This window comes from Condylura cristata, unplaced genomic scaffold (genome assembly GCF_000260355.1).
Source record: "Condylura cristata isolate star-nosed mole 26May11 unplaced genomic scaffold, ConCri1.0 scaffold00005, whole genome shotgun sequence".
Lineage (NCBI taxonomy): Eukaryota > Metazoa > Chordata > Mammalia > Eulipotyphla > Talpidae > Condylura > Condylura cristata.
In genome coordinates this window covers 60,014,855-60,040,914 of record NW_004567106.1, presented here as the reverse complement: position 1 = coordinate 60,040,914, position 26,060 = coordinate 60,014,855, and the positions used below count along the sequence as shown (strand labels likewise).

The 26,060-nt window shown below is 37.0% G+C and overlaps 1 protein-coding gene across 2 annotated transcripts in view; it reads right to left on the bottom strand.

The window, feature by feature from the left end:
- The window catches only part of KLHDC10 (kelch domain containing 10), a 48,227-nt gene that overhangs the window by 5,158 nt on the left and 17,009 nt on the right, over positions 1-26,060 (bottom strand). Inside the window, exons 2-9 of one of the 2 annotated variants that reach the window (XM_004677040.2) lie at positions 21,863-21,949; positions 8,130-8,351; positions 6,483-6,637; positions 5,274-5,422; positions 3,702-3,786; positions 2,800-2,866; positions 2,227-2,274; positions 403-542 (exon numbers count right to left, since the gene is read on the bottom strand). In XM_004677040.2, coding sequence (XP_004677097.1) covers positions 403-542; positions 2,227-2,274; positions 2,800-2,866; positions 3,702-3,786; positions 5,274-5,422; positions 6,483-6,637; positions 8,130-8,351; positions 21,863-21,949 — 953 coding nt within the window. The remainder of the gene's footprint in view (positions 1-402; positions 543-2,226; positions 2,275-2,799; positions 2,867-3,701; positions 3,787-5,273; positions 5,423-6,482; positions 6,638-8,129; positions 8,352-21,862; positions 21,950-26,060) is intronic. The other variant, XM_012721027.1, reaches the window with a different exon arrangement.

The window sequence follows — 26,060 nt, the reverse complement described above, 5'->3', positions numbered from 1 at the left end:
GGGAAAATGGCTTGTTTTCAATAAACATTAAGACTAAATGTAGTGTCTGCTGTGCTAAATACTGACAATACGAAGATGAAAATCTTTGCCTTCAAGAAACTAGAAGAATCTCCAGTAGCACGGCATTCTGGGGTAAACTGTCCTGCCCTCCAGGACAAGGCTTCGCATCACCAGCAGGCCCACGCACCATTCTCTGACACCTGTGCTGCCCTTTTAAACTTGTCTACAACTGTTTCTCTCCCCTTTTCTCAGAGCAAGGGGTAGCTTTGAAAGAAAGTTTTAAAAACACATTGTTAACCCAAGCTTTGCTACTGCAGAACCTCTTTTTCTTGCTAACATCCCTAACAATGTTTTCATACCAGATACAATTGTGCACAGAAAGATAGGAAAATAACAACTTACTGGTGTAACAGCTGCACAGTGGAAATAAACTGGCTCTGGCATGGTGGCTGGGAGCTTCACCCACTGGAAAGTCTGCAGATTTAGCTTCCAGATATCCCCAAGAATCACTTCTCCATTATAGCCCCCGCAAATAAACACATCTATCAAGAAAGGAGAGTACCGAGGTCACACAAAGAAAAACAGCCACAGCTGCAGCACGGTATGCCATGGGTGGCGGGGCCAGCTCCGTGGGACACACAGGACACGGCGGTGGGCTGAATGCTGCTGTCTCGTCCGTCAGCGCCCTCAGACTCTCCTCGGAATCCCTGCTGGGTCCCCAGGGGCAAGTCTCTCCAGAGGCTTCAAATCTAGGTTCTCAAATTCAAACAGCAACATATGCCAAGCACAGAAAGTGAGTAAATAAGGAGGTCTGGAGAAAGTGAATAAACAGGAGACCTCAGGGAACAAAACAGGGGTGCACAGGCTCTACTGGGGGAGACGGAAATGCTGCTCCCCCTAAGGGACACCATGCAGACTGACAGCAGCAACCAACAGGTTTTCCAAGTTTTCAAGAGAAGCTGGTAATCTGGATTTTGAAAAAGGTGACACGTTTTAATTTTTAAGTGGTAACCACTAACTCAAAAACGTTCCACACACATATGAGCCAAACAAAATACAGTCTTCAGACCTCCGGCTTGCCAACCTTTTAAATAACGGACGGGGAAGGGTAGATATTTATCTGCCCACAGAGACAAGTATCTTGTCTTTCCATTTAACCTGAAGAGAAACAACAGCAACAGTTGGGCGCACGGGGGCTCTTCCGTCCTTCCTCAGCCCAAAGGAGGAAAGACTGAAGACCCATTCAGTCTGTACAGTACTTTTGGGGGGGAAGGGGAGGGGGAGACGCTCCCCCAAATCAAAGAGTTTGTATTGTTGTTTTGTTTGTAAGTTAAAATTGTTGTGCCTAATTAATTAGACAAGATGCAACACAGGCTTTGTGATCCTTCCAACAGAAAGGCCGGAACTAAGATTTCCACTGTACGGTACCTGGTCGCATAAGAGCCGACTGAATAGACATTTTAATTCAAGTCTAGGTCAAACTTAAACCAAAACTTAATTAAAGTTTGGAAACTTTTGGGGGCTAGGATTCAAAGTACTACTTCCATTCTGAAGAGAGGTAAGCCTACACAATGCCATTACCCATAAATTTTATGCAAAAAGCAGAAGCATAATAAAGATATCTTTGCGCTGGCATGGCAGCACACGCCTGTTAAGTCTGACTAAGCTGCAGGAAGGATACAGGGTTTAAGACTCATTTACACACACCTTCCTCCAGGAAAAAAACAGAAGGTGGTATGTCAAACTGTAAAATACACTGAAAATGAAGAGGCAGATTATCCAGAGGAGTCATTTATCACATTAAAGTGGCCGCACCTGCTTCTTAAGCCATACATGCCTTTGTTGTAAGTGACCAAAGGTTTGAGTTGAGTTCTAACTGGCATCAGACAGCGAGCAGAATGAACTTTATGAACTACTACTCGGAAGGAAGGAATTTCAACACACTGCCCACCATGGTCTCTACTGCATGTCAGGTAGTAATACACACCATAACTACAGATGTCACTTGAGGTAGACAGAGGCTGAAAGATTCACTTACTCATTGATAACCTTTGTGGGAAAACTGATGAAAGAGTTGTAACTTCAAAGATTTTCTGTTAAGCCTAAACCACAAGAAACAGACTCTTCCCTGTTATGCCTCACCTAAAGAGCCATCATTATACAATAGGACACTTTCAGCATGTACAATTACAAAAACAGGGTAAGAACATTACTGAGAATCCTTACCATTTTTAATTTGGACACAACTGTGACATCTTCGCGCTGCAGGGAAACCTGCCAAACACACAAACGTGGAAATTCCATCATTCACAGAAAGGCCAGGGGTGACGGCAACATGACATGGTAAAAGGCATAGTAAGAGGATCCCCATCAAGACTGGCCCTTTGTTGTCTTAAACAAACATTAGTCTTTCCGATCCTATTTCACACCAAAATAAAGTCCTGAGTTTCACAAAAATGGTACAATGTTAGGTGACAGGTAAACAAAATGGGATGGTGGGGGGCAGCGGTCACTGGTGGCTTTTCCAAGCCCTTTTACCCTCAAAGAGACATGAGAATCTTGACTAGGTGTCTGTTCTTACCCCACCCCTATTTCCCTGCTTCCACAGAGTTCAACACCCCCAATTAAAGTCTGCTAAGTTGCTGATGAAGAATAGTAACTGTGCTAAGAGACAAGTAACTTCTAATACCAGTTCAACAGAAACTTTACTTATCATATGAGTACAATTACTTTTCCCCTTCTTAAACAAGTATAAAATACATCTAAAGATAAATGAATGAATCAATATTTTAAATTTACCTATTTTTTCATGGGGTTTTGTTGCGATTTCCTCCCATGCATTGGTTTCAAGGTTGTATGCATGGATCTTAAAAAAAAAAAAACAAAAAAAAACACATACACATACACCAAGAATTTTAGTGTGCCCGAAAACTGGATTTTTAATAACAGCTTTATCAAACATATATATGTATATTTTCTGAAAAGACTTCTTTGATCTTTCCTAATCCTAATAGCACTTGAAAATTAAGTCTACATATTTTTTCAAAATTTAAAAGTCACAGAAAGAAATGAAGTAAAAAAGTTGTGTATCTGCAGCTTCCCCATTTCCTGCAATTGAACATATTTCAGTTCTATAATAGAAGAGAAGCGAGTATGGTAAGTGAATGCAGGAATATGGTTTGACAAAACTTAAAAAACACCCTTAACAATCCAAAGCAAACCAGGACCTCTGCAGCCTCACCTAGAATCCCCCTGAGAACTGTGGGTTTAGAAATGGCACAGGGATGGTTAAATAAAAGCCCTTGGAGCTCAGCTTTCTAAAGTTAATGACATGTAGCCCTAAACATGCCTGTCCTTTTAGACACACGGCACTGACAATGAGGGATAGGACATCCTGGGAATCTGGGTCCCGACTCCACAGTTAGTTGCTCCATTCAAGCTACTGCACCCGCCCCCTCATCACTTTCCTCACCTAGCTTACACCGAAGATCATATTTGTAAAGTTGTCTCAGTGCAGGATTAGTGCAACTGGAAAACATTATGGTGCAGAATTTGGTTTTATGTTATAAAGAGTATCTCATACAAAGTAAGTATGGATGAAGAACCTGCTCAAAAATTTAATAATCTAGAATAACAGAGTAATTTTGCTTGGTATGACATGAGCCCCTCTCTAGCTTTTTCTCTCCCTCTGCAAAATCTACCTTGTTTAAGGAATAAGCTGTCCAGGAAGTACCACCTCCCAAGATGTAAATCCTCTGCCCATCATGTGCGATTTCATGTCTGTATCTGAAAATATACAATAAAATCCACTTATAATTAAGTGAAAAACAATCTACTGGAGACTGAATTACAAGGCTTTTTTATTATGCCATTATGATAAATTATTATTGGTTAAACAATTATAGAATATACATGAGATAGGTTAGTATGCAACCAATGTGGTGTTAACTGAAACAAACAAAACAAACCCAGCTAAGTAAGAGCAGGTAAGACTCTAACCCCTCTCCTCCTTTAGAGATAGACAGGACTACAAGATACATCTAAAAAGTTAACCATGGTTACCTTTGGGCTTAGATTTTATATTTTCCTTTTGTTTATTTGTATTTTCTACAATTTTTTTGGGTGATAACTTTGCATAAGAGTGGAAATTGCCACAGCCTTAAAAAGTTATCTGTCTACATTTAATTAGAAACCCTACTAAGGGCTTTCAAATTAAGATACTTATTTAACACATACAAAGATTATCAGAAAAATCATGCTACATCGAACTATGAATATAATGTGAAACACCTACCAGAACTTTTATGCAAGCAGTCTAGCTAGAGGCTGAAACAATTTATAATATGTCCATAAAATGATTCAAAGGCAACCATGTGAAAATACTTTGAAAACTTAATCTATTTCCTCCTTTCCCTGAAGGCCCTGGTGCTGATAAAATAAATTACATCAAAATTATTCCAGTAACAGTCCATCACCCAAGTCCTCTCATGGTAGTTCTGCAGCAATCAGCCCACTAACATCCCACGACAAAGATAAATTCCTCTTTAGCACCTACACACCATTTGCTTAACAGCAACAAAGAGATATTAGTCTAACTAGAGTAAATAAAAACTATTTTACTTTTAGTTTTTAAACTGGATGTGAAAAGTCTGTCTTTCAGTGAACTTAATTCTAAGAAGAGTAAAAAAAAAAAAAAAAAGTGAAGGTTTAAGACTGCTACTAGCCAGCAGGTAACTCAGAGAGAAAACCAGGTGATGTCTGAATATTTAAGCGGAGGATGTAAATGACGCTGCCCTCACCCTTTCCTCTCTCCTTCCCTACCTCTAGTCCCTCCTTCCTTCCACCCAATTAACACTAATTGAGTACCACTGTGGGCATGAGGCTACATCCTGTAATGGAAACACATCTGAGAGCAAACAGACCAAAGAATGCTAATATGCAAGTTAAGAAGAATCAAAAAGTAACTAAAAAGTAATGTTTTGCTTATAATACGAAATTTAATTACAACTGCTACCATTGGTTTCCTTTTCAACCATCAAAGTATTATTTTCCTAATGCAGAAAAAGTTAACTTATAAGAGGGACATGAAAAGCATTCTATGTTTCACAAAATTCTCTGACCAGGAGGCCCGTCTTTAATCCGAACTGAGCTCCAACAGCCTGTTAGCTATTCTGATTAGGCCACCAGGCTTTCTTAAACCCTACTACCAATATTCTGAAAAACATTAAATCTTAGCAAGAAAGAGCAAATAAATTTTAATCCTAGAAACTTACCTCTCTTCTGGTAGATCACAGGAAAGGTTGTTTGGTTTCAGTTGTGTCCACTCTCTGGTATTGAGATCTAGCTTGTGCAGGTCTGTGCTGTAAATATAGCCAGTTGTTCCTCCAAAGACATAAAGGGAGCCGTTGATGATGGCCATGGCCTGGATATCCGGGAAAGGTGAACAACACTTACTCACTAACACTTTGTTAAAGACTGTAAAGTCACCAGGTACCCAAAACCAGACTTTCTCAAATTCTATTATAATTTTTAGCCTTCTAAAATAGATATCCCACAGATTATTTTTAGAAAAGTAAGGCTAAAAAGGCAAGGGTGGATCCTTCTGGCTCCAAGTCAACCAAGTAACTTGCAGATCATGAGCATTTCCATTGAAAGCCACTTTGTTTCTAAGTAGTCTGAAGAAACAGGTCCTTCTAAAGAAGGCATAGATAAGAAAATAAGACTGCCAGGATCCCTTAAGAAGTCTAGTCTAGAGCTGGAAGTCCTAAAAACTTGACATTTTCCGCCAGATTCTTCAACGTATAATCAGCGATTGTTACGGTCATCAGTTGGAATTTAAATGCCTCCTGAGTGGGGTAGAGTTGGCTGTTCTGGGAGAGTGCCAATCTCTCCACATAGTGCAGCAGGCTTTCAAAACTAATAAGATTTAATGCCAGCTATTTAAGAAGCCAAAGCTTGGTTGCCCATTTCTCTCAAAGGGGCTTTAGTGTATGGTGATTTGCTCTCTAACAGTTCTACTTTTTCAAACCTTAGGTTTTAACACTGGAACCCAATTAAAAACTAATTTCTATATTACCTGTTTTACTTCAGGTCAATACCACACTCTCTAAACCAACTGCAAAGATCATCTACTCTACTACTTAGGGCCAGGAAGCTCTTCAAAGAGTCAGATCACTCCAAAGATGAGAGGAACTGGGAAATGAGTAGCCCAATCTCTGGAGGTGGGAGAGGAGGAAGAGTGTGATACTTAAAAAAAAAATTCATACAGGTCTAGATTGTGATCCTGAATAGGACTAGAAGCAAAGATGAAGGGAAAATGCAAGCAGCTAGATTTCAAAATTAAAATTTTCCATCAGAACTAAAAAATCAAATACTAACCACAGCAAACTGACTTTTCATTAAAAAAAAATTGATAGTATTCTGACATCTCCTAGAAAAAACCTGAACAAATACATCCATCACAGCCGGCCACAGACTGGTACCTGTCCATATATACGACTGGGTTTCTTCCCCCGGCAGCTGAGCAAAGCCCATCTCTTGTACTTCACGTTACAGACGTGGACGTCATTGCCGTTGCTCTCGCCAAATGGGATGCCCGTCCCTCCAAACACTAGTAGGTTGTTTCCGTGCAGCACAACTAGGAAAGGAGAAGCACAAATTACACTGACCTCCTGGCTATCTGTAACGTACTCCTAGGTAAACCTAGAACAGTTGAGAAACTGCTTTCGTGCTCTCAGAAAATAGCTCAAACCATTCACAGCTAATTACTCTGAAGTTCTGAATTCGCGTTATATGAACTATCTATCACACAGCTCACTGTTAGGTATGTGAGCTGTTGTCAAGGAATTTGTGGAATTCATGAAACATGCTGTGTCACAGTACTGACTGAGAGGAGCTACGGACAGCTATCACGTAGGGCTGGTCAAGCATGTAGGAAAACGAGGAAGATGAAGTGTGATCTCTGCCACGGCAAAGAACCAGTGAAACAAAGGATGAAGGGATAAAAGGATCATTTTGTTTCTGCTAGGGAAATGAGCTCTATATTTCAAATTATGATTTCTCTCATCTTAATCCTCCAGCAGATAAAAATAAATAAAAATAGGCTAGTAATTTTGGTGTTCTCTTTATCTCTTCTGTTCCTGCTAACACACACAGACATGTATGTACTTTTTATCTCTCTCTCTAATGGCAAATCTCAAAACAGTGCTACTGTATTACGTGAAAGGCATTTTTTTTTTTAAACCAATTCTTCAGATACAGTGTAGGCTCTGGAGACATCAAATGCTGGGTTTAAATTTGTGTGTAAACTTCCGGAGAACTTTTTAATATCTCTAAATGAATCTTCAAAGAAAACCATGAGGGAGAAACTATTACCATCTTGTCTGTTTTACAGATGATGAAATAAAAGTGGAAAGTGGTTTCACTAACTTCTTGAAGGCTTCCTGGAAAGAACCTTGCCAACCTAGAATGCAGTGTCGAGAGTCTCTTAGTTACTAGCCTCAGGGCCTATCCAAAGCCTTAGCATCCTTATTTGTACAGTGCCAAGAATTCCAGTACCTGCATCACACAAAAGTTGTGAGGATTAAACAGATACCATGTGTGAACTGGTCTCTGCTTAACAGCTATTATCATTATAAAGCCCATTTGTTGATCTACTACTACATTTTGCCTACTCTTTGTATACAGTCCCTCATACTGAACCCTCTGAGGTATTAATCCCATTTATCTGGCAAGTAAATGATATAAAGCTATATTTGAACTCAGGACTATCCAAGTGACTCTCAACCACTGTATTATATTACTACCATAGTAAAAGTAAAAAAACACCACTAACAGGATTTAATCATCCTACAGTACTATGGTCATGCCCTGCGTCATGACGTTTGGTCAGTGATGGAACACATACACAAAGGCAGTCCCCACAGAGCCTACGTGTGCTGTAGGTGATGCCATCAGACTTGCGTACTCCACAATGTTCACAGAGTGAAGCTACCTAAAAACACATTTCTCAGACCTGTCCCTATTGTTAAGCAATACATGACAATATTAAAAATTATTAAGAAAACGCATGTGACATTCAACTTGATCTCTCAGACATTTCATAAAGTCTGAGAACTGCCTTCACTCACGTGACATAGATGCCAGTTCCCGGGGCATGTAGCCATCTGTGCCCATCTGGTGCCATACTCCTGTAGCAAAATGATACCTCCAAAGCTCCCTGAAGAGGGGGTAGTCTTCATTATCTGGCCCTCCTGACTCATCATAATCTGGGTTATAACCTCCAAAAACATACAGATTGGTATTATCTGCCACACAACGATGTCCACTTCGTGCTGGTGGAGGTCTGTGGCCTAGGAGAGAAGAGGACAGTTTTCCATAGATGGCCCAACAGATTAAATGCCACAAACAAATTTTGGTAACAATCATTTTAGCCTTAAAAGGGTATCAGGGAAGATTTATAACACATATGTTACTTTAATTTGCTTAAGTTATTTAAGATTTTAAGGAGCTAGTCTCCATTTCTAGTTCATACGATTACTTTCAGATTTTGATAGCAATAAAAAGATTTTCCCAAAGGTGGCAAATAGCATTATAAACTCAAGAAATTGGCTGGTAATTTGGAATTTACAAGAAAAGGAGGAGGAGGAGGGGTTTAATAAGCTAAAAGGACAAATTTTCTTAGAGGAGGAAGAAACACAGGCCAACTAAATTAAACTGAAAATATTAACTACATAAATATAATCACAAATGTGAATGAGTCATGTATAAATAAAAACACACATACATAAAACCTATGATTTCTTCACAATATATAATTATACACTTAAAAAGAAAACTGGATTTCAAAGAGTTGTAGTAAAAATTAGAATTTAAACACCACTCCAGACATTATGGCAGTTAACAAAGAATATCCTTATATTATCTCAAAGAGCATCTTTCATCCTCGTAAGAGCTTTATTAAAGAAAGCTAATTCCACAATTTATAAATTTATACTTAAAAGCTTTCTGAAGTTTAAATGACATCAGTTAGTTCACTAATAGTATTTCAAGATTATTTTAGAGTAAAAAGACTATATTATCTTGATTATCCTTACTTTTTTTTTTTTTTCACACCAGAACAAACTCTTACACAGCTATAGAATCAAGGACGCTTAAACATATATTGGGTGGCATAAAAAGCTACTATAGTTGTCTGTCCCCTGAGTACTTATCTACTTTGATGTGTTAGGAATAAAATACTAGTATGTTATTTAATATTTAAGAAATCCTGGGTACCTAATGAATGTGTTAAACAAACATTTATTACCTAACACAGGCCATATATATATATATACACTGTGTATATATATATATACACTTTATATATCCTTTCTAATCAAAACACCACTTCTTAAGAGTATTCTTTAAACAAGTACTGAAAAGCAATCACATAAATCTAAAAAACGGAATAACTAATCACGGCAAGTCCAACCCATAAGTCCTGTTTGAGAGTTTTTCATGGCTCCTTACTGCTAAAGTATGAAGTCCTCAACCCAGCAATTTAGACTTTTACAACATAGTCTGTTTTGATTTCTCATACTCCTGCCTGTTTAAGTGTGTGCCTGGTTGGAAAGCCAAGTGCTTCTCTTAAGCCTTGGCCTGGCTCACCTACCCTTCAATGCCTAATTTTGGAAATGCCTCCGAGTCTAGTCTAGTGTGGTTCTGCCTCATCAGTAAAGCCATGGGGCCCATACAATTCAGTATCATACTACTCAAATATTAGGGTAAACACATTAATAAAATCATCATACTATAACTATGTGAATATATAAATATTCAGCAAATTATAATCAGTTAGAAAACTTCCTAGTGAGCTGTGTTTACCTCAAGTGAAGAACTCAGTTTCTCTCTCTACAAGTCTTGAAACACCGACGATATGGTGCGAAAGAGCGCGGGCTCTTAGAAATGCCAAGATTTTGAATCTGACCTTCCTTATCTATATAAGGGAATATCATGACTGTAACTTACAGACTTGTATTATGTTCAGAATCTTAATGGCACATACAAAAATCCTTCTAGTATGTGAGCTATTTGAGGAAAGAGGAATGTATTTATATTCACCAAAACTAAAGCACAAAGAAAACATCAAACAAATTTACAAATTTCATTTTGTCTCTACTCATTTCATTAACATTTGCTTTTCTTCTCCAAATAGATTATAAGCTCTTCAGAGGTAAAGATCACATATAACAATTACCCTGTATCACCTAAAATAGCTGGAGATCTGGTATTGGCAGTTTTGTTGATTTTAGCTTTAGGTCAAAGGAAACAGTGGCTGGAATGATTAAAGCAGTGTACAACTCTCAGCGGACTCTGGTATTATTATGCTTAAGAGATCCACGATTTCAATCACAGGGGTTGGATTATGCAATGGTCTTCTCAAAACAAAAGTGCTTCTAAGATTAGCAAGACAAATTAAAAACATGGCAGAGTAGCATGGCCAACAGACAAGAATGCTAAGAATCTCTATAATGTTGTGGCTTTATTTTCTACAGCCAACAGAGAAGGTAGTCCATAAATCTACTCCCAAACCTTTTTTTTGTGACAAATATAACTCACACACGTGTTAAAGGTTGAGGAATCAGTGAAATGGTTCTCTATTTATCCACTATTTCACTCATTACTGTATACCTGCTGTCTACCAGGTATTGTGCTAGGTGCTGGGAAGACAATGGTAACACCGTTACTCTCTCTGTCCTCTGGAGCTTATAAGTCTAGCCCTGCTTTGTCCACAGACTACTGAATACTTAAAAAGAGGCTGGTCCAAATTCAGATATGCTTTAGATGTGAAATACTCCTTGGGTTTCAAAGACTTACTATCAAAAATAAATGTAAAAGATTACTCATTTATATTGGACATGTGTTGAATCTCTTTTACAACCCGGGTTCAGTAAAAGTATTAAAATTAATGTCAGCTATCTTACTTTTAATTTTAATTTTGCGGTTCATGTAATATTCCTTCAGATAGCACCAGTCTATCTCAATTGTTGGCTTCTGTAAATAATTTCATTACCTATGCAAATTAAACTGTTGGGTAAAGAGCATCCGATCAATGTTTGATAAATATTAAACATCTTGCCAAGGAATCTGATAGCTGGGAGTAAAAAGGTAATTCCTCTTTCTCTTTAGCAGTAACTACAGATTTCTTTGTAAATATTTATAGCCCAAGAGCAACTAACACATTAGAAAGCCAAATTTTATCTTGAATAAATCATGGGAATTTGTCAGAACTAATACCATGGAGATTAAGGATTAATTTTCATTATGTGAGATATAGCATAGGATCAACCACCCTGACCAAAATGAAATTGGGTTTTAAAGTCTTAAAGCAGCTTTAATTCCTCCCCTGAATTCTCCATGTAAAATTCCCACCCTCCTAAAAATTACTTGATACTAATAAAATCACCCACAGAACTGGGTTACCTGATTTAGGAATTTCCATTAGAAAATGTAGACATCAAAAATTAAAACTGAGCCTGTATTGCAGAGGTGAGCTGTTAAGACCCAGAAGGGAGCACCAAGTTAAGGGAGTGTGTGTATCTGTGATGTCCGAGCCATCTTCTCCTCCACGTGCTCACCATGTCACAAACACTTGCTCTTTACCCCAGGGAGCCAGGAGGTGTTTAAGGTAACCAGGGAAATGTGCTTTAGTTTCTACTAGCTCAGATGTAGAAAGAAGTTAGCTATCTGAGATAAGGTGACAGATGAGTAGGTGGTTGAAAATGATTTTACTCTTACGAATAATATTGTAGCAAAGCTTCCCGCACTCATATTCAAATGTAGGACTATTTCAGGAAATAGAATTTCTGGGTTAAAGGGGCATACACTTTAAATTGTTACAGAGGTAATACTGACAGAGTCCTACTGCTCTCTGGAAGACTGGGACAATTTATACTTCCAACAGTCATGTATGGAAGTGCCTATTCATGCCCTCTTCAACCTTTTTAATTTGCACCCATTTGATGGATGCAGAGGTGATGCCAACTTAATTTTCAATTCTCTGTCTTTTTATCAGTTCACATGTCTACAGGCTTGTTTGTATTTCTTTTTGGAAACATACACGGACATGTCCTTTGCCACATCTCTAAATACTGAGTTGTCTTTTCAGAGATTTGTGTACATTATTTCTTTCTTCTAGGCTATTTGTCTTTTGTTTAGAGTAGTTTTTAATAAATGGAAATTTTGTGTCATATGACTCAATCCTTTAAAGTTCTTCTGCTTTACATCTTGTTGATCTCTGCATCTTCAGAAAATTATGAAAGTATTCTTACAGTTTTTATTTTTCTATTTGGACCTTGACTACATCCAGAACTTATTTTTGTGCATTGTAAGTGGTAGGAGTCCAGTTTTTCTCCCCCAAAATAGATAGGCTATTGTCCCCAAACTATTTACGAAAAGTCATCCCTTTTACACTGGATTAAAATGCCAACTTCATCATATACTAAATTGACATATTCTAGAATTTTTTTTAAGATTTTATTTATGCATATAAGAACTGAGGTGTAGGCCGGAACTAAGTGGTGAGAGGATTGAGAAGAGAACAGAACAGGTGGATCCACAGAAATACAGGTGACGGGAGCAGTGGGCAAGACAGGAGAGGTCTGCCGCACCACATGGGTAACCTCCCTGGCCAGGGATCGAACTCATGATGATAACTTGATAATGCTAACTTTAAACCATGCACCACCAAGGCTCACGTATAATTAGGAAAATCCCAATAATCATGTCTAATCACTTTGGACCAAAATATATTGCTCCTTAAGAGTGCACACAATCAATATACAACAGTATCATATCATTTTCAATGCAAAAGTCTGCAAATAAAGTAGCACATAACATTTACTGCTTACTAAAATGTAGCCTCTCTGGATATACAAACATTGTAGGGAAGCCACTTAAAAAATAAAAACCTTTATTCCTAAAAGTATTAACTAATTACAGATATCAGATAGTCTAAAGGATAAAATCAGTTTTATTTAACTGTCACTTCTTTCCAAATATAAAACCCACCACTACCTCACCTGAGAAGACTGAGCAGCTGGCTCTGACCCTTCACCAGCAGGGAGACCTTTTCACTAATCCCAGAGTCTAAGCAGTTCAGGCAAAAGCAAACCATTCACACTAGCATTCCGTATTACTTCTTGGTTATGTGAGCATCTTCAACAGCAGGAATTCCAAACACTATATACTATGTATATATATATAGTGTTTTAGGATACTAAGGCAGAAAAATCCTAGTGTCTAAAATAATAATATTAGCAACTTGCTTTGACAGATTTTGGTGTTACCATGAATGATTTTCAAGTGCCCAGCTAAACCTACTTGAGAGACTTGTCACACTCTGTCTACTTATATGTTATCATGGGCCTCTGAACTCTGTTCAGTTCCTATTTTCAATTCCTTTCAAGTTTAGAATCAGTTTGTTAAAATCTATAAAAAGTCACAGACAGATACCATCCTCTCTCCAGGTGATTAAAGTGAGTATCACCAGTAATTGCACAAATCAACATCACATGCAATGATATGAACACCTTATGCCCAAAAATGCATACACTGAATGTAATCATGAGAAGACATGAGACAAACCCAAACCAAAGGACAATGTCACTAAACTGTACTGCTGAAAAATCAAGGCTAAAGATACATGACAACTAAAACATGCACACCTCAAAGATATTGCAAGTCCCATTCCAGACCCACTGCAATAAAGCAAGTAGCAAATTATTTAGTTTCAAGTGCATATAAAAGTATATAAAGTTTACACTATAAAGCATGCAGTCAGAAGTATTATGTCTAAAAAAATTAATGTACATTCCTTAATTTTAAAATACTTTATTGCTAAAAAACGCTTAGCCATCATCTGACTGTTGGAAAAATGGAGCCAACAGATTTGCTGGACTGCCACAAAAATATTAGTAAATATGCAGTATCTGCAAAGCAGGATAATGTGAAGCATGACAAAACAAGATATGCCTGACCAGGGAGTTTCTTTTTCTACAGAGAACATGATTGGAACAACTGGCAAAATCTGAAATAGGTATGTAAATTATACACTACTGTTATTTTTATCCATTATTTATAGTGTTAATAATATTATTGTGCATTTTTGCATTGTTTTTTACTTTAGTGAGTTAGCTGGGAATGTTCCACTATTACGCATACATATGTGTATATGCGATTGGTTTCCTGATTTTCATATTTGTTCTGCCTTTAAATAAGAGAATGTCTTTTCTCTGCCAGGATCAGATACTAAAGTTTAGGAGTAAAGGAGCTTTGTGTCTACAGCTTGCTCTCAACTGATTCAAAGAAAAAAACTATGTACAGGCATATGTATATATGTATTATGTATACAGAGAGAGGGAAGAAGACTGTTGATAGTAGAGAGAGCAGAGAGGGGACAATGTGATCAAATACTAACCCTTGGGGATCTAGGGAGAAGGTTACAGGATAATTTTTTTTTCTTTAAGATTTATTTGTGCATACAAAACTGGGGTACAGGCCAGAGGCTTAGGGGCAACAAGAGGCTTCACCAGAGACAAGAGTGGGGAGCAGAACAGGCAGATCTACGAGGTACACTGCTGAGGGGAGCAGCGGGTGGGCCAGGGCACGCCATGTGGTAGCCATGTGGTCGCCTCCGGGGCAGGCGGGAATTGAACTCATGCGGAAGTGGCTTTAGATTCTCAGTGCTGTGCTTTAACCCGCTGTGCCACCAGGGAGGGCCCTACAGGATAATTTTTTTAACCTATCTTATAACATCTCTGTGTCCAAAACAGTATCAAAACCAAAAAAAAAAAAAAGTTTTAAGAAGTCCCTTAGAATTTTATTTGGGATAACCTAAAGAAGGAACATAATCTCCTGCCATTTAACCCCATCTCTTTCTGCTGCCCATAGGTAATTTTGTTGATTTCTTCTAAGCAATTTATAAATATCTCTTTAACTGGTTGTTGCTAATATATGAGAAAGTACTGTATTTTTGCTAATTATATTTATCCAGCAAATTTCCTGAAATCTAGTATTAGTTATCATCTTAAATTTTATGTTAATCAGATCAAGTTATTAATGGAAACTCAGCTCTTGCTTTTCAATATACATATCATTTCTTTCCTTCATCATCTATTGTGTTGACTTAAATCTCCAGAACAAGGAGATAATAATGGGTATTTCTGTCTCATTTTTTACTTTGGTGAGTAGACTGGGGATGTTTCACTATTATACACACTTATGTATGCATCTATTGGTTCCTTGGAATCTATCAATTTTCTTTAATTCCTGGATTCCTGTGAATATTTTTCCTTGCCAGTTTCTTCAAAAAAAAATTTTGTTGAAATGTAATATATAGAAAAGTGCATACATCTAAGACTACAACCTTGATGTAAATGAGTGCCATGTTTTAATAAATGCTTTTTTGATATCAAGAAAATAATTTTCCTTTAACTTATGTAATAGGTTAGATATGTTTAACAGGTAAACGCAATTTGATCTTGATTCGTTTTCTTTTTTGTTAAGATACCTTGCTGACATTTTACATCTTTTATTTACCACTTTTATATCATTTTTCCTCATTTTTGACTTACCTGAAATAATCACTTTTTTCCTTTGTCCTAGGAAGTGCTGCACAGCTCTTAAGTTTTATTCATTTCTTTGTATCAATTGCTCTTATATTCAAACCTTGCTTTATTTAATTTGTTTTCATTTTAGTGGGTCTATCTCTTCAAGTAATTTTCCAAAATAGGCGAAACACTGGGTGTCATAAATTTTCAAAGTTCTGATTTATTCTGACCTCTACTTAGACATTAGTGAGGCTGGGCACAGAGTTGTGTTCAAATAAGTGTTCCCTCAGAAGGTTCTTACTTAGAGCAAACTATGTTACAGATATATCTCATCTGGTCTTTCTTTTTAAAAAAAAAAAGATTTTATTTATTTATGTATACAGAACTGGGGTACAGGCAAGAGGTGCAGGGGCGGTGAGAGGATTCACCAAAGACAGAGTGGAGAGCAGAACAGGCAGATGGACGAAGTACACTGCTGAGGGGAGTAGCGGGTGGGTCAGAAGCAGTCTGCTGCGCCATGTGGATCACCTCCGGGGTCAGAGATCAAACTCACACTGAGTTGGCTGCGGCCAGCTTGCAGTGCTGCATCCTTACCCGCTGGGCCACTAGGGAGGGCCCTCATCTGGTTTTTCATCTTAAGTCTTCCCATGTAACCTATTTCCTACCTCTGGATTCATAATCAATTCAGAAATGTACAGATCGATGCTTTTGTTTCTGCATTTTTCCTGCTTTGGTGGGCCCATTATACTTGAAAACTTAAGTCTACCTTGAGACAGAGAAAGTCTATTATTTAAAATGGATAATTTCTGTGACTTTTATTAAAAAACAGATACTGGTTCACCTTTAAAGTATGAATTTTTCTACCTTTAAAGTATGAATTTTTCTCATGTACTTACTCTTTTGGTCTTCTTACTTTATGGTCTGTATATTTCCTCTACTTCATCCTCACAAAAATTGGTCTTAAGTGCATTTAGTATTTAACATTTCTAACTGTGTTCTTATTTCAGCAAGCAAGTTTTCATATAGAATTCCTTATCATTTATTTTTCTATACTGTAGTTTACTTTTTATTTACGGATCCAACTCATTCTTGACTGTAAGGAAACCTCCTGTAATCAGAACCTCCTATAATTCACTCTGCTTTTTCATTATCAGTTTCTACCCTGACTAGTTGTTAATTTGTTCAACTTAGTGGTCCTCTCTCAAATCTAGTTTTCCTCAAATGGCTGGTGGACCTTGACAATCTATTCATATTCTTCATAAAAGAAGGTTTACATTGATTAAAAATTATCAGAGGTATGGATTTCCTCAACATCTGTACTACGTTTGCTCCAAACCTCCTCATGGACTAACTGTGGGTATCTGCAGGTAAGAAGCATGCTAACAAACAAGCTTCCCTAATAAGTGGAGAAAAAGGATGTCATTTTGCTTTGTTTTGCCAAAATAAGGCACAGGAGGGTCCTTTAATGTCCATCAATCTTTGATGGAGTTCCTTTCTTCCCCTCCCCCACCCTCTTCTCCTCTCCGGATCTATTGTGAAGGACCATTACCTAAAGTTCAGCTTTGTGCTCAAGCTCCCATTCCAGTACCACTCAAGCCCACTTTCCAATACCACTCAACCCTTCCCAAACCAAAACTACTACTTTGCTTAAAAAGCTGCTCTCATAGCTTTATCCAGGGAACGAATGCCATTACCAGAGCTCTTCATACGTGCAGTCCTCCACTCTGCCAGCTGAGCCACTGCAGGGACCCCAGAGCATTTTACATGAAGGGAGGGAGGGAGCAGGAGAAACAACCCTTTGAAATACCTTAATTATTTGCTCTGTATTCCTTCTCCCCCCCCCCCCAACCTGCTCTCTCCTCTCTACTTGCTGACTCTTGGAGGTTCAGGAAAGAGCCCTCCTAAAATATTCTCTGATTTTTAGCATGTAGCAGAGCTTCTATGTCAGATTTTATCCTGTTCTGGTTTCACAATCAAGATATTTCAACCACTTTCTATTACCCTGGAAATCCTCAGCTTTTTTAGTATTTTTTTTTTAAAGATTTATGTATTTATTCATACAGAACTGGGGTACAGGCCAGAGATGCGGGGGGTGACAGGATTCACCAGAGACAGAAAGGAGAGCAGAACAGGCAGATCGACAAAGTACACTGCTGAGGGGAGCAGCGGGCGGGTCAGGAGAGGTCTGCCACGCCATGTGGTCAACTCCGGGGCAGGCGGGGATCGAACTCATGCGGAAGTGGCTTTAGCTTCTTAGTGCAGTGCTTTAACCCGCTGCGCCACCAGGGAGGGCCCTTTTTTAGTATTTTAACAGTAATGATAACAGCTAACATTAGTTTGACATTGACTAAATACAAGCACACTTCTAAATGCTTTACATATGTTTTCTCTCTTGATCCCTACAAGGTAATACTATTATCATCCTAATTTCATGGGAGAGGAAACTGGAGCAAAAAAAGAAAGTTGCCCTCAGTCACACATTAGGTAAATGGTGGAGACTGGATTCAGATGCAGGTAATCTGACTTCAAAGATTCCCTTTTCCTGTTTGTTAATACAATTACGATTATCTCTTATGTCTGTCATTTTCAACTAGACCTGAGAAGTAGGGGAAAGCAAAGGGCGTGATTGGTTCATCCTTCTGTAATGTATATGCTTTGTTTTCCAAACATCTGGATTGTATGCACATCATTACGATCAATTAAAACGATCAATTAGACAATCAGTTAAAATCTAGTGAGGCAGCTCTCTTGACACCTGTGACTACACAGGTGTTTCTTTTCAAATCTTTTTTCCTTCACAAAGCAGCAGAAGTAACTCCCCTACACACCAGTGACTGTGCAGGTGCCTCTTTATTTTTCTCCTTTTTCTAGTAAAGCTGTACTTTTTTTTAAAAAAGATGTATTTATGCATATAAGAACTGGGGTAGAGACAGAGATGTGGGGATGAGAGGGTTCACCAGAGACAAAGTAGGGAGTAGAACAGGCAGATTGACTGAAATGCACTGCTGAGGGGGACAGCAGGTGAGACAGGAGAGATCTGCTGTGCCATGTGGGTCAGCTCCCTGGCCAGAGTCAAACTCACAGAGTGGCTATGGATAGCTTCACACAGTGCTGCTCTTTAAAACCCTGTGCCACCAGGGAAGGACTAAAGCTGTACTTTTTAAATGTACAGAATTAACAGAAGTAATATAAAGGATTCCCAAAGTAAGAAGGTTGAAGTGGCAATTTCAAAAGTACAGAGAAGTTTACTTTTAAACTAAGAAAAGCATTTTCATATTCTCAGCAACTCATTAGTGTCACTACCATCAGAGAAAAATTTTAGTCCCATCCTATTCCCTAACAGCATCTTTTTAAACAATTTGATTCCATTCAAATACATACAATATACCTATTATGTGCACTGTACTACAAACTGAAGATAAAGAAAGGAAAGACACTCTCCCACCATCCCTGCCCTTACAGAGCTTACAGTCTAGTGGAAGACAGGGGCCAGTAAACAAATAACTACGACTCAATGTGCTAAGTACTGGCACAGGTGGGCAGAGCGAGGATACTGTCAGAACAAGGAGACAGGTGCACTCAGGAAGTTACTCAGGAAATAACTCTTAGATGAAATATTCATGGATATACTATTGTTTGGGGGATGTTGACCTGCATTTATCATCTACTCCCTCAAATAGGCCCCTCAGTCACCTATATACCACCTGGTAAAGAGCGCCCAGGCCACACAGAAAACTAGGAGCCTCTTCACTTTTACCGCCTCCTCTTCAATTAGTCAACAAGTCTCACTGAATGCTACTTCCTCATCTGTCAAATCAACTCCTAGCCCTCTAGTCCTACTAGAGAGGAACTTAAATTAGTTTCTGCCTCCACCATTGCTCACTTTGATCATGGTAATAACCTTAATTTTAAAAAAAGCACTAATTTTAAAAAAAGCAAACGGATCCAGAAAACTCCCTTAGCATGGTGTGCCACTAGATCTGGCCTCCCTTCACGCGTTCCCACTGTGTGGAAGTTCCTACACCATGCTGTTCTGCTTAATGGCCTTTACTCAAGCTGCTTGGTCTTCATGGCTTGTGATTCTCTATTCCTCACTTGCTAATACTTATTCAGCCTTGCAGCACATCACTTCTGCAAAGTCATCTTGATGGCGATTCTTCTCTCTCTCCCTCCTACCTACAAGCTAGGGCAGCTACCTCTTCTCTGTGTGCCCAGGCCATACGGCCTCATCAGGACACTCACCATAAACAATTAAATTTGAAATATTCTATAATTGCCTGTTTACCTAGTTCTTTATTCTCTAGATCACTGAGCTAGCTTGGTGCCTGACATTACAGACAGTCAAGAATATTGAAAGCACAAAAGAATGAACTAACCAACTAAAGAAAGAAGATAATTAAGTCTGAAAGCTCATGAGGTAACCAAAGGAGATAATGGAGAGGACAGAAAGAACACTGGAGCAATACCCACTTTCAGTAGGTGGGGAGAAAGATGCTAGTGGAGGAAACAGAATGAACAATTAAAGAGTCAGGAAGAAAACAACCAGAATTGTACAGTAAAGTAATCCAAAAGAAGAGAAAAATTTAAGAAGGTGCAGATGACCAACAGTACCAAACACTACAAACAAGTCGAAGGTGAGGACTAAGAGCAGGTCGCTGAAAGAGGTGGTCACGGGATCTGGATAGGCCCTGGCTTAGTTTACACTCAGCTGCCTCAGGGACCATCTCTCTCAGCCACTGATGAGGAAATTTAGGGTCTATAAATTAACCAGTAGTAGGAAACTTACCTGTGCTAATTTCTTTTTTCCACATTGGAAATTGAGAAACAGAAAACATACAAAAGAAAATAAAATCCCACCACTTAAGTATTATGTTATTTCACTACTTCCTGTGACTTTTATGTTTATATCTGTATATAACTGATATTAAATTTCATGACCTAATTAAATAATTTCCTGATTATTTGGTCAACACAAGTTAGTTTTCTCACTGTAAATCAATAAATAGGCATCCTAATTTATAAACAGGAAAAAACTGTTAAAGAATTAGATGTGCCTATATGACAATATGTTGGCATTTTCCTGTCACATAATACTAAAATTGCCTCTAAATTTATAACAACAAAATTATTTATTCAAAAAGGTAGCCATCCTAAGCATCTTGTCTTGACTCATTTAGGTTTGATCTTATTCTTTTCAACAACTGGAGTTCCTAAAATAGGCTATGCTCTAGGTATAGACAGTGCTTAGGAGCTGTGGGATATTTTTCCTTTTTAAAAATAATTTCCTTAGTCAAAATTAAATACCCTAGCTTATAAATTATTTAATAAAGTTTAAATTACAACATTAAGCATGCTCATCTGATAATTTGCTTTATCTAGAAAACTTGTGTGAACCAGAGTTTTCAATTCTCTTCTGAGATTTCGTTTTTTCAGTATGGACTATGATTTAGAAGGAATTCAACATTTCTAAAAATAAGAATTAGTAGGTCAAAGGATGTTAACATTTTTAAGGCTTTTGATACATACTGCCAAATTGAATCCAGAAAATTTCTACTTCCTTCAATATCTGAGCTTCATTTCCCCCATACTCTTACCAACACTGGGTGTTCTTTCAAGTCTCTATCAACCCAACAGGTGAAAATAATACTATTATCTTAATGGTTATGTTTGCAACAAGAGTGAAAATAAATATTTGTTCATTTATTGAACTTTCACTTTTATGAACTGCTCATGCATGTTCTTTGACTTATTTTTCTAGTGGGCATTCACTTTTAGACTATTATAATAACTCTTTATATAGTTATGATGTTATGATGTTAATCATTTGCTGCAAATATTTCTCTGCTTAGCCTCCCTCCCTTATCTTTTTATTTATGGTGTTTTACATGTAGTTTTTTATTTGATAGTCACATAAACTAATTTCTATTTCTTTCTTAGAATCATATTTTAGAAACTCTTCCCCACATCTATCTCTTACAAATTATTCACCCTAAGTTCTCTCTAACATGGTGACAGAGGAATAATATGCATAACAGTGAACTTTATTTTACCATCGAATACACATAAACTGACTTTAATTTCCTAAAGCTTATAATTACTGTTCCAAAACTGGTCAATATGAAATATAGATTTAAAATTTTGTCCTAGACCTTTCTTATTCCAATTTTAGCTGTTTAGACAGTTTTTAAAAACCAAACTTTGAGTTTAGAAAATTCATTCAAAGTTCCCTTTAACCCATATGAAGTACAGATCTCTTGCTAGTTATCACCCACCTCTCAAAAACCTGTTAGGGATCCTTATGATGGGACAGGACTGAATGAAGCGCCTCCTAACAGGGTCCCATCGTATTTTCTTCTTACCTGTTACCACAATTATCAGCAATAAGTCAGACACATACAACACATGGCAAATAATACAGTTACTGTAGTTATAAAGACAGAAAAACAGGAAACAAAACAATACTTGAATACAGAAAGAAGTGATGCAAAGTAGCATTTAAGCCTGTTTTGGAAGTCAAAACAAAATTAAATTAGTATATAAGCAGTGATGAAGGTTTTCAACAATAATCCTCAAAAGAATACGAACAATTGTGTGCACCATTGTTGAAATTTTGGTTCAATAGCACAAGCATTCAATAATCACCAATGCCATCTTGTGGCAAAAATTCACCAGGAGTATTTCAAACAGAAATTATGACATTTTTAAAAGTCAGTGGATGTCAAAAAAGGAGCTCAGACTAAAATTAATTTGGCATAACATAGGCTCCTGTTCTCATCCAAATTTGGGTATCATTCTTTTATCAGTGATATGGTTAGCACCAGGCACCATTCTTTATATATGAAATAATCTGATCTATCTTGCTACAATTAAAATTTTATGGTAGCTGGTAGCAACCAAATAAAACAAACATTTAATATCTTGGCACTTCCATGCAAGTTGGGGGTAGGATGAGGATTCACCTGCCTTTTAATTTGCCAAAAAGCAAATTAGCTCCTCACTGACCCCAATGCATACTTATTTTCTCATAAAACATATGAAAAATGCAAAGCATTATAGAACTGTTAAGTGGGACAATTTTGTCTCTTAAGTTTTGATAGCTCCCAAAGATAGCTCTTATTGACAATAAAAACAATTAACATTTGTATAGTAGTTAAAGTTTACAAAGAGCTTCCACACGTATTACCTCATTTGGTTCTCACCACAATCCTGTGTGGATTCAACTGTCATTTCATTAAGCACATGTTTTTGCCATGAGCCCTAGGCCAGGTTCTAGGGTTGTAAAGTGGTAAAGCTGCTGCCCTTAAGAGCTCATGGTCCTTTGAGAAAGGCAGATGTCTAATAAATAATTGTATTACAGTTAAATAAATGCCTGTAAGAACACCCTGAGGAAGATATTATCCTCTTAATTTTACAAGGAAGCTTAAGAAGTTAAAGGAAAATTACATGACTTAATGGCAAAGCCAGGGTACCCAAGCCTGGACCTTGTGAATCTGAAGCCTGCCACCTCCCCACTGTACCATGCTTATCACAAATTCCTTAGAAAGTAAGTGGGTTTTGCTTTTGGTAATTGCAAATACACTGATGTTCGTCAGCAAGGCCTGCTTACTGTAGTACTTGCACACAGAGATACTCAAATTCTGTAAAATTAAATGGCATTACCTGGGCATATGTACTTTGTGGAGAAAAGAGACTTGTAGGAAAGGGGTAGAATTATTTATCTTACAAAAGGACTTATCTTTTAAACCTTTAAACCTTTTAAATCAGTAGTTCGCAAATGATGATCTACAGGCCTCTGCTTAGGCTAAAATGAAGGCTCACCAGTCCAACACAAAAGAGAAAAATATGGACATGGCAATGAGTTTAAATGTACTCCATTTAAAGGCCTGACCTTTCTTCAGAGATCTGAAATTTTCTGTTATTAAATATTTTTTATTTAATGAGATAAAGTGATAGGAAACAGTAGTTGGGCCTCTTTTCTTGGAAACAGAAAATTTGCAAGCCTATGTGTATCCCATATATATACATATACATATATACATATGCACGTATACATATATATTCATATACATATATATATTTAATAGAGATTTATGACAGCTAAATCTGGAGAATCACAGTTTTAAGTCAATACAATATTTGTTGATGACTATAAGTCCAACACTGTAAACCACACTGTCAAAGGATACATAAAATATATAAGAAACTTCCCTTGCCCTCAAGAAGCTTATATTCTAATTAGGGAGACAAGACAGACACATAAACAATTAGATAGCAATACAAGACAGAATATAACAGGTGATTAGCTTAAAATTTGACATTTTTATGTATCAAAAGCATTAAAATGTACATACCCTTTGACCCAGCTATTCCACTTCTAGGAACTTATTCCTAAAGAAACAATCATAGATGCATGGAAAGATGTATAGACAAAGATACTATGATATTATTTATAACGGCAAAAAATTAGAAACACTTTCAATGTCCAGTGATAGGGAGATGGTTAAATAAGTATGCCAAATAAACATATATATATCCTACATACCAATAAAAAGTATATATAAGAATAATTACTAATATGAGAAAATATTCACAATATATTGCAAATGAAAAAAAGAAGGTACAAAATAGTACTAAATATACCATTTTAGTCAAGAAAAACATGTTTGTATATATTCACAAAAAAATACCAGAAGGACAGACATCAAATTTTAATTGTGGTTATCTCTGATTGATTTTTATGATTGATTTTGTTTTTTCTCCTTAGTGCTGGTCTTTATTTTCCAAGCTTTCACTGAGTAGGCATTACTTTTGGACTGGAAGAAAAACAATACCAAATTACTATAAAGTTTTTTAAATTATGATGAAAAATACTGTAAAGAAAAATACCAACGTATCAACAGTGCTTATAATTGGGATTGGAGGTTATCACTCCATTTTTATTATCAAAAAATTCCATGACATTTTATAGTGGAAAAATATAAACAAATTTAGAGTAACACTAAGGTAATAACAATGGAAATTACTGAACCAAAGTTGATTTAAAAATCATTTTTTCTCAGAGCTCTGTCAAACATGTTTAGCCTGATTGTCTCACAACAAACAACATAAGTCTTTTACAGTCATAGGCTAATGCTGACTATGAATTGTTATTCATATAATGTAGGCACTGATTTCAGAATCCATATTTTCTGCCTTCACCCAAAAAGCAGAAAAAAGTGAGACCAGTAATACAGTCAATATATGCCTTCTTAATTTCATATAAATCTATTCTGATATTTTGTTTACTGATGCTTTAATTTTTACATATACAAAGCAGCCCATCTTTATTTGCAATTGCTTCTACTCTCCAAAACAAAACAAACAAAACAACTTCAATGATTTTATCAATATTCCATTTTTTGGTAAATTATAAATATCATCCTTCTTATTAAGTTTATTTCGCTATTAGTATGACATAGTCACTGAATGAATCCAGATAGTAGGCTGGGCATACTGTGGGCAAGTTTCCCTTCCCTGAAAGTCTGGCAACTACTTAAGATCACTTTTAAGAGATCCATAATCAAAAGAAAAAAATTACCGTAGTGGGTTAAGACTATGAGAATTAACTGAAAGACAAAAAGCTGACAGAATCAGCTTAAAGGAGAAAACTACAGTCCTATATATTCAAGAGTAGAGACTATTGCAAGTGGTCCTCAGAGAAAACCAAGCCCAGGGGTGGAAGAAAGCAGGAAGAATTGAAACAAGTTACAGCTTGTTTATGCTGATGGGGCAGCATAAAATTTATAAAGTAGCTGAATCTTTGTCAGCCCTTTTCATCTTTGGGTCAAGCTTTATAGAATAGAAATATCTTCTCCCAACTGGGATCAGTTGCATCAAGCAAAAAAAAAAAAAACATCACTCCCAGGTAGGAACAGTGAGTATAAGCTCTTGAATTAGAAAGGGCTCTGTTTAGAACCCTGCCTAGGTATTAACCTCCAAGCACAAGAGAGCAGTCACATCAAAGAAAGCTGGAGATTAGTGCACTCCATCTTGCTGCACATTTCATTCCTCTCCAAAATCAGTGGAGGCCTGCTGCATTAATAGATGCAAGATTCACAGGAAGGCTAATAAGGACTCTCAAATAAAGATGAATTAACAGACTTAAACTTGAAAGAGAGGCTTTAGTACAACAGAAGAGGATTAAGACTTTAAATTTAATACGAAGAACATCTTCAGAGATATGTAAGATAATACATTTGCTTTAAAAAGAAATCAACTTGAGATCTTAGAAATCAAATTTTGATTACTGAACTAAAAAATTAAATAGATTAAGACCGAAAAATATAACTAGCTTATGAGCAAATTAAATCAGTAATCTGAAAGAGGGAGTCAAGAAATTTACCAGAATAATGTATAGAAGGAAAAAGTAAAGAGTAGTTTTTAAAGTAAAGATATAAAGATAATTGAGTAATCTATTAAAACTTCAGCTAG